The 10314-nt window shown below is 32.3% G+C and overlaps 1 protein-coding gene across 4 annotated transcripts; it reads right to left on the reverse strand.

The window, feature by feature from the left end:
* Positions 1-2031: 2031 nt before the first annotated feature.
* LOC146950049 (TMV resistance protein N-like) lies at positions 2032-9587 on the reverse strand. Of its 4 annotated transcripts, none has more exons than XM_085746015.1 (7): positions 8637-9587; positions 7409-7495; positions 6913-7278; positions 5506-6637; positions 5118-5399; positions 3442-4398; positions 2032-3357 (listed from the first exon to the last, which is right to left on the reverse strand). In XM_085746015.1, exons 2-7 carry the CDS (start codon positions 7480-7482, stop codon positions 2656-2658), a joined length of 3513 nt encoding a protein of 1170 aa, XP_085602141.1. In that variant the 5' UTR covers positions 7483-7495; positions 8637-9587; the 3' UTR covers positions 2032-2655. The 4 variants fall into 4 exon arrangements, with proteins under 4 accessions (XP_085602141.1, XP_085602142.1, XP_085602143.1 ...); XM_085746016.1 differs by lacking the exon at positions 8637-9587 and adding an exon at positions 7580-8004; XM_085746017.1 differs by lacking the exon at positions 8637-9587 and adding an exon at positions 7841-7933.
* Positions 9588-10314: the final 727 nt, after the last annotated feature.

Consider the following 10314-nt stretch of genomic DNA (forward strand, 5'->3'; position numbering starts at 1 on the left):
TTTTTATTTTTAAAATAGGAGATTTCTGCAATTTGATATTTCAAACAGGAGTAATACAGTAAAAGCAAGCACTGAATTTAGGTTAAAATTAGGGCAACAATTAGCATTCGAGTTAACTTTAATAAATAAAAGATAACAGGAGTGATTTGTTTTTTTTTTTTAAAATAGGAGATTTCTGCAATTTGATATTTCAAACAGGGGTAATACAGTAAAAGCAAGCACTGAATTTAGGTTAAAATTAGGGCAACAATTAGCATTCGGGTTAACTTTAATAAATAAAAGATAATAGGAGTGATTTGTTTTTTTTTTTTAAAATAGGAAATTTCTGCAATTTGATATTTCAAACAGGGGTAATGCAGTAAACACAAGCACTGAATTTAGGTTAAAATTAGGGCAACAATTAGCATTCGGGTTAACTTTAATAAATAAAAGATAATAGGAGTGATTTGTTTTTTTTTTTTTAATTTAAAATAGGATATTTCTGCAATTTGATATTTCAAACAGGGGTAATACAGTAAACGCAAGCACTGAATTTAGGTTAAAATTAGGACAACAATTAGCATTCGGGTTAACTTTAATAAATAAAAGATTTGTTTTTTTTAAATTTAAAATAGGAGATTTCTGCAATTTGATATTTCAAACAGGGGTAATACAGTAAAAGCAAGCACTGAATTTAGGTTAAAATTAGGGCAACAATTAGCATTCGGTTAACTTTAATAAATAAAAGATAATAGGAGTGATTTGTTTTTTTATTTTATTTTTAAAATAGGAGATTTCTGCAATTTGATATTTCAAACAGGGGTAATACAGTAAAAGCAAACGCTGAATTTAGGTTAAAATTAGGGCAACAATTAGCATTCGGGTTAACTTTAATAAATAAAAGATGATATAGATGTGATAACAAACAAGTAACTTAATTTTATAACGTATAAAACAAGTAACATCAATTTATAATATTATATTTTTTTTTTCCCACTTCGGAACGACATAATAAGATATGTATCGTATTTAAATGATAAATTTATCCCTGTAAAACTATTGTATTTTTTTTTCCAATTTATTTTGTGATATTTTAAAATTTTATAAATCAACACTACTAAATAATTACATAAATAAATAAAATTTATAAATAATTATTTAAATGACAAATTTATCCTTACGAAACATTTACAATTATATATAATTTTACATGATAATAAATACATAATTTAATATTTTTTTGTAATTTATAACAAAAATAGTTCTTGTCAAAAAAAAAACAAAAATAGTTTTTGTTAAAAAAAACTAACACTACTAAATAAATAATTTTAGTTTTGTTTTAAAAAATACGAGTAACTAAATAATCATATTATATATGTGTTTTTTTTAAGGGAATCATATTATATATGTTAGAAAATGTAATATAGATGTGAGATATTATATAAAAAGTACAAATCTACCCTTGCAAGAAAACTATATTTAATTTTTTATACAATTTAAAATTAATATTTATATTTTTGTAATCTTAATAAATTTTTTAAAATATTCTGATTTTGATGGCTTTCAATTTTTATATAATATAAATTACACATTTGCCCTTGTGAAAAAATCATACATTTTTTTTAAAAATTAACAGTTAATATTTTTAATTTAATAATCAAACTATTTTTATATATTTTCAAATTTATTTATTTTAAATTTATTTAAAGGGGTAAATATGTACATTATTTTCTTATCCTATCTGGTTCTAACCTAGCTCATAATCAGGATATGATTTATAACTAGTAAGACATTATAGTATAAGTTTCAGGATTATCTTATCACATCTTAATGCAACATCAAACATTAGATTGAGACATGATATGATACGATTATCTTATTTCGTCTTTTATCCTGGCCATCAAACATACTCTTATATCATTTGAGGAATGATTAGAAAAATAAAATCTTCTTGATAATGGTTTGCGCAGAATTTCGAAACTAATGAACCTTGAGGTGGATTCTAACATAGAATAGAACATCATTCCATGGGATTCATAATGGTTCAAGAAATTAGCAGCAAGTTGACTACGTATCTTTATTTTGCTAACTAGCCTGCAATGTAACTACAAACTATATCTAAATGACTAAATCAATGAAGAGGATTTTTTTAATATTGCAAAACATGATAATCAACGACTATGTGGGAGTGAATAGACAAATTGGACATCAAAATTGTAAGTATAAGTCAAAATAGTCACTATATTTGTAAATTAGCAAATACTTTCTTGAAATATTAAAATGCTAGTCAAAATAGTCCTTTTATAAACTTTCATCATTGGAGACTAAGATTTGCACATTTACTGAATAAGCAAGCCCTCCATGTCGATTCCACATCAATGCTAGCACACCAGAGACTATTTTACCCACGGAATTTAGATATGTAATTAGTCCATATTACAATTAACGAGAATTTGGTCCCCGAAAAGACCTTAATTTTTATAAACAAATTAGTCTCTAGTGCTCTAACATTGACGTAGGATTAATGTGCGATGTGACATGTCTAGTTAATGTGTCACATCATAGCCTCTAACGGCGTGAGTTAATAAAGGGATCCGATTGAATGGCAATACACAAAAATGAGGAACTATTTGACCGCTACTTACAATTTTGATGACCAATTTGCCTATTTACTCGCTATGTGGTAAGGCCCATATCCAAGAGATGGTTTTGTTTCACATTCAATTCAATATTCTCGTTTTCCTCTTCCTCGGTAACATGCCAATTATAATGAAGCAGAATTTTAGACTTTTCTTCTTCCTCAGTAACATACCAATTATAAGGAAGCTGAACTTCAGGCCTCCTACTGCTGCTACTTTCATAAACATGATCCAAGTGAAGATAGTTTGGTAGTTGAACCTCATTTGTCCCTAACTTGAATGAACTAGAGATCTCGTGCTCGAATACCATGCGTAATCCCCATGTTTTCAACTCCACATCTGGGCGAGCTTTAAATGTGATTTGTGCTCCTGTTGTTACAAAATGGCAGTGGGGCCTAGAGATATAGATTAGCCAGATATGTTGCGTATTTGAGCCATCAACCTTGTTCAGATCTAAACGAAGCGGCATATCAAAGGTTTCTTCCGTTTGTTCACTTTCAAAAGAAAGATAGAGAGGATATGGCAACTGTGACGACAACGAATAGTGTGAAGAACCAGATGTTGCTGGACGACAGTTTTCCACAAATGCCACACAAAAGGCAAAGCCAAGCCAATTTTCAAACTCATTATAGTCTGCTATACTTACTCTTGAACTTTTCATAAATTGATGATCAAACCAAGAAGGAAATCCGTACCCGGGAACAACAATGTCAAAGCCACACCGGAAATGACAAGGTTTCTGGCACCAGAAGGAAAAAAATAACACATATATCAGAACAAGAGAGAAAGACGACAGGGGAGGGAAGCAATGTGAAGTGTGTACCTCGATTAATTTTATCAGCCACGAAAGTGCTAAGTTATGACCTCCTTCTTGGATCTCTATGAGTGGAGAGTTGAAAATATATAATCCAGACCTATGATTATGAGATCCTGATAACAGTTTAAAATACTTTCCCCCAGATGAAGAAGTAGCACACAATTGGAGCTCAGGCAAAGATTGAAGCCTGCTGCAATGTGCCAAGTTTAAATATGCTAGACTGGAAAGCCTCCCCATTGAAGGCGGTAGGGAAACAAAGTTGTTTCCTTCAAGATTAAGCCTTTCTAAATGCCTTAACTCTCCAATAGCATCAGGGACTGTACTTAGATTGCAAAAGCTTAGGTCCAAAAAAATCAAAGAATTCAGATAGTAAGAAGATATGAGTTCATCATCAAAGCGATCAACATTTTCTGTAGATGTGAATATAATGTCAATACTTTCTTCAGACTTTGACATGTTTGTTAGCAATGGTATATTCTTTAGTTTTAAGCAGCCACATAAATCTATAGTTACAAGAGAATGCATAGAATTAATGTTTTGTGGTATACTGATAAGATTCGTGCAGTCTCTTAAACTCAAGAATTTAAGTTGCACAAGATCCCCAATAGAATGATCAATCATTGATAAACTCACACATTGATCCATATCGAGATACTCAAGATTTGAGACCCTGGTAAAACAAGGTATGGTTTCAAGTTTTGTGCAGCCAGAGAGGTGTAGAATTTTTAGAGAATACAAGTTAGAGGCAGTGTCACCATCAAGAACAAGCTTGACCAAACTACTGCAGCCTTCAAAACTCAGAAAAGCAAGTTTTTCCAGAAGTCCAATGGACGGATGGACATACGATAGGTTTATGCATCCTGTAAAATCTAGCCGCTCAAGTCTTCGGCTTCTAGCAAAATTTGGAGTCTCCACAAGATATTTTGAGTTGCTCAGGTCCACCCTTTTCAAACAAGGGAGATCCTGAAGACAGAATGAGCAGCCAACGATTATATGTTGTAATTTGTATTAAAACTTGAATATCATCAATTAACTTTATGTGCTTTCTTAAATTTTCATATAGAATATGCGCTTAATTTTTTTTCCTTTAATGTGTATATATATGATTGAAATCAAATAATTGTAATAACAATAAAAGTGAATTATCATTTTTACTGCAGCAGTTTATGTTTGTTAATCATGTCTTATAGAAATGTATGCAGTGCTCAGTGTTTGAAAAAAAAAGCATATCGACCAACTCAAAATTTGTTAATGAAATATCTCACTGAGATTATCTTGATTGAAGGCCATTCCTTTATTATTCAAAAATCATCACTGTATGTAGAGAGGGAGGGAGGGAGAGTGAATACCCTTATAAAAAAAAGTTTCTGATTACTTGGAAAAAGAAGAAAAAATTACAGAACATATGCTATTGATAACTGGTAGGTTTACTAGGAAAGTGAAGACCCATACAAACAAATTCTGATTAATTAATCCAACTCAAATCAACACAAGCAAATTTGAATATAGTTTAATTTTAATTAACTTTTAGTATAGAGTTTTTTATATTGTAACTTATCCATGCATTGATACATAATTGAAAAGTGTGACCATGATAATTCTCTCAAAAGTAAAACAATTTAATAACTGGTCAAGACATAATTGAGACTAAAAAGGGAGAATGAAAGACATCATTACAATACCTTGTGACCGTCCCATAGTCGTTGGATGCTGCTACAAGGCATATTGAATTCAACAAGACAATAAGGCTCAAAATTCAATGGCAAAGAAGCAAAAGGGTAACCATACCACAAAAGATACTGCAAGCTGTTAGAAAGGAAGTTGAGGCTTCCTGAAAAATTTGTATGATATAATATTAGAATTTTTAGTCCCTTCATTATTGACAATCCTTCAGCCCTCAACTGAGGATATTCAGAGATATGCTCTTTTTTGTCTAGAATTATGGCATTAACATTGTTTGTGCCCTGAAAATATTAAGAATAAATAGGTTACAAAAGGTGGAAAAAATCAAACTGCTTGAATAAATTTAAACTATCTAATGGTAAAAGAAGTTCAAAGATATCTTGTTACCGTTTCTGTCATCATGACAGAGTAGAAATCCTCATAAAGCCACAATCTACTCCACGATCCTGGTTGGAAAGGAAACTGTTGCCGAACAATTTTCTTCCCTAATTCTTGCAACATTTCATGCATAAGAATTTCATGATTTCTAATAGTTATGAGTGACCTCTCAAGCAAACTTTGAATTCCAAGGTGAGGATGCAACCCACAAGCTTCTAGAATTCGCTTCACATAATCCTCCTTTTCCCCTTTAAAGAAACAAGCAATATGTAGAAATATTTCCTTTTCCTCTGAATGCAATCCCTCAAAACTTACCTGAAGCACATCCATAACTTTGTTGTCTGGATTATTCCTCAATCTATACAAAGCATCTCTCCATTGGTTAGCATTTCGAGTACACAAGAAAGAACCCACTACTCGAACTGCTAACGGAAGACCTTGAGCATACTTTAGTACCTCAGGAGTCAGCTTCACACATCCGCTAGTGGCATCCTCACTTTTGAAAGCTTTTCTATAGAAAAGTTCGCGAGCATCAGTGTTATTCAATAGTGGAACCTCATACACATCGTACGACACACATGTATCGTGAGATACCGATAACTGTGCTCCAAACACTCTTAGAATATGTATATCCCTGGTTGTAATGACCATTCTGCTTCCTTTACCAAGAAATTCAGGATTTAAAGCCAACTCTTCCACCTGCTCTAATAGATCAACATTGTCAAGAACTACAAGAAACTTTCGGTTGCACAGCCTTTTATGTACAATTCCAGATATTTCAGAAGGGCTGTATGTCTCTAGGTTTTTTTCATCTATGGTTTGCCGAAGGATTTGTTTCTTTACAGCAGTAGCACCACCATCTTTATAGATTTTGCTTACATTCTCAATAAAACAACTTGCATCAAACTGATAAGAGACTCTATCATACAAGACAGAAGCAAGAGTTGTCTTTCCGATTCCAGCCATCCCCCAAATACCTATAGCCCGAAAGTCATCATCGTCTGAGTTTAATTTCAGAAGGCTTTCTAATTCTTCTACTCGAGGTTGTATCCCAATAAGGTCATCAGCAAACCCTGAGAATTTATGACCCAATATTTTTATTACCTCCTGAACAATATCTTTAATCTCTCGAAACTCTGGCCTGAAAGAGAGGAGGAAATAAACACTAGAATTATTTCCAAAGAAAACAGGCGGAAAGTTAAGTTAGGATGACTATAATAACAATTAATTTAGATATGCTGACACATGTAAACAGATTTGAAGAAATACTATTTTGATAAATGAGAAAAAAAAATTATATTGATAAAATAACAAACTTGATTTGTAAAATAGTTTGCTGCACAAGAAAACTCAATTGAACACCACAGCTTCACGTTGAGAATGTAAAACAACGAGGAGAATAACAATAACACTTACTTGTTCCTAACATCCCAACCAACTATTTCAGTTAAATTGACCATAGCTCTCGTCCATCTCTCAACCTTACACGGATAATGTTTGAATTTGTTTCTGTGTGAAACAAAGGCATTCTGGTACACACCATTCTGTTTTCGTACATGAGATGGATCAATATCATAAAAAACAGGGAAAACAGTTCGTTGCAAATCGTTACGACTTTCAACAATGGTAGCCATTTCTTCCAAACACCATGTTGACTCAGCATATCTTTCTGAGAAGACAACAATAGAAATCCGTGAATTTGTAATTGCTTGTCGAAGTTGCGTTGAAAGGCATTCTCCTTTCTCTAGCCTTTTATCATCCTTGAAGGCGAAAACTCCCTTTCTAGTTAGATGAGCATAAAGATGATCAACAAAAGTGTTACGGGTGTCAGCGCCTCTGAAACTGATAAACACATCGTATTTATAGCTATGCACTCCACTGGAATCAATGGAAGGACCAGAAAAAGCTGTACCTCCCTGGCCAGAATTGGAAAACGAAAAACGACCCAACAGAGCCCGAAATGGTTGCAGGAGTAAGGACCTCCATGAGAGCAACTTGTCTATTGTATAAGAAATGAAAATGCTTATCATCAAATCAAATAATAATAATAATAATAATAATAAAAATAATAATAAGTGTAGACCTTCAATTTAGTCTCTAAATTATCATTCTTTCCTATTTGGTCTCTGAACCATAGTCACATAATTCATGGACCCCCTAGGGAACCACGCATTGGTTCGTGCGAACAGGTTCCCAGCTCTTTTTCGAATTGGTACGCCAAAATCTGTGAAGAATTCTCACAAATTGGAGTACCCAGCCAACCAATCTCAAACATACTAGAAAAAAATGAGAAATAAATATTTAAACTAATTTCATTTGGCATGGAAAGCAAACCAATGCGTACCGAAGCTATTGTATTTCTATCTTTGACAAATTATTTGTATTTTCACTAGTACTACGAACCAAAGCTTACTGAAGCTATATACTCCCATACGTACTGAATTCTTCTCATATCGCGTACCGCGAACCCGAACTCGTACCGCGTACCAACACGAATTGTGAATTATGCTTTGAACATCAAAATATAACAAAGGACTTAATGCATATACACAGTTAGTGTAAATATATTTATAATGTCAATAAAATCATATTCTTTAGATAATTAAAAATGTTGACTTTATCCTTGGTTGTGATTTTTTGACAATTTAAAATGTTTTACACTTACGTTACCTCTGTAACGCCTAGTTTAACTAGCAGTGCCGATACTGTTATTCACCTAGGTTTACCACTTCGTCTACAGACCCAAAAAACGGTTTACACTTATAGAAAGTAAATTCTATAATTAATAGTTCCTAAATTATTCACATTTCATCAAGTTTGTCATCATTTACTTTGAAAATAGGAGCGAAAGTGATAATTCAGGGATTAATTTGATATATACTATTTATTAGATTTCTATAGTTCTGGGACCAGATCGAATAGAGTGCTAGTTTAGAGAAATTGAAGGTTTACTCTGATAAACAAATGCTATGTAAAAACTATTAGTAGATTTTGATAGTGAAAACAGTATTTCCCTCATACATGCAAAATAAAAGTCTTGGTTATCCAATTAAAAAAACTATAATCAATGATATAATATAGATAAAAGCGTCAAACCAAAACCTCATAGTATGGTATGGTATGAAGTTAATTAATTTTACCTGAAAGTTTTGAGTTTGAATCCATTCTTCTCCGAATTCTTTGTTCCACAAAATTCAATGCACTGCTCCTAAGGTGAAGGAAACTAGAATCAAAGGTTAATACAAAAAATTGATAAATCTAATTCAAAATTTGGATCATATATGAGTTTAACTTTCTTTTCTAGAGAGGAGGAAGTAGTATAGTGCAGATTATTAATGTAAGAAGGTAAGTCAACTTTCCTAAAAAAAAAACGTAAGTCAACAATGTGGGTTCCACATGCATATCTGACTGAGTATCTTTCCTTCTGTCTTCCTTGCTGCTCTTCCTGAAATTAAGCATTTTTATGCTTAATTAAACTTCAGAAGTGGCCTGCATCATTTACGTAACATATCTTGAATATACTTTTTATTAATATATAAATAGAACGGGTACCATGTAAAATGTTGAATTTGTTTTGATATTTTAAAACATAGATTTTATAATTTTTACTAATAGATACTCTTTTTTTTGAAAGAATAATCTTTGCTAATAAATACTTAAAAATATTAAATGTCAAAATTGTATATTGACACGTATTAAATAGTCAACTATGTGTCCCTTAATATGAGATGGAGTGAGTTTTGTTTGTTTGTTTATTCCTCTAATTAGTTTTTCTTAGAGAGAACACAATGGCAGAATGTGAGATGAACGAAAAGGAGAAACAACAAAGAAGTATCCAAGTTTAATTTTCATCTTGACCATCTAGCTCGAAGGTGGCAACTCAACCATTTCATGCAGACTTGGAACATCCTAAAAGACTTATGTGTCTACATTCTCAGTGTTGGTGCAAGCTCCTAGCTTTACACACATTGATGAGAGAAAGAGAGTTCAAAACGTTCTGAACTATGATGAGAATAGAGAGGATGAAGAGAGTTTTTGTTTATGGTGAAAATTGTAAAACTATTATTGATTATGATACAACATACTTAGTTATATCAACTGAATACAAAAAAGTACTTATAGGCTAAGTTGAGTAACTTGCACTACAAGCCACTAACTAACTAGATAGTTACTAAGTAACCAACAAACATAGTTGGATTTATTCACAACACTCGGAGGGTATACATTTGCTTTAAGAGTGGGAAAGAAATCTTCTTAAGGTGTAGACCTATCATTGGTTTAGATGGGTGTTTTCTTATTGGTTATTATGAAGAGACCATGTGATCAAATGCTACCAATTTCATTTGATGTTGTAGAGGGGTAAACAAAGGAGTCCTGAAGTTGGTTTTAAACTGCGGAAGTGATAGGCAGATCAAAAGATTTGCAATCTTAACTTGACAACATATCGTTGAAGAAAATAAATAAAAAGGAAGGTGGAGTCATAAAGCTCTTTGGCCACAACGGTGATTAGGACACTCGTTTTTATAATCAGGAGGAGGTCACCCGAAGAAATAAAATTGAGAGAATCCAAGATGTTGATGGTCATGTTATTGAAGAGGACGAGGAGATTGGAGTTATTCTTACTACAAATTTTCAAGATATCTTTACATCTAGCAATTCATACTACAAAATAAAAACGTTGGTATAACACAAAAGAAACCCCACAAACAATACCAATAACTACTAGTTTTAGTCAGACATTTTTCAATAAATATCGTAGGGAATATTTGAACGTGCGAAAAGTTTGCTTCAAGCTTATTTGCTTCAGCAATAAGCTCG

This window comes from Medicago sativa, chromosome 2 (assembly GCF_051527215.1).
Source record: "Medicago sativa cultivar Bolivia chromosome 2, Bolivia_mono, whole genome shotgun sequence".
In the NCBI taxonomy this organism is placed as follows: Eukaryota; Viridiplantae; Streptophyta; class Magnoliopsida; order Fabales; family Fabaceae; genus Medicago; species Medicago sativa.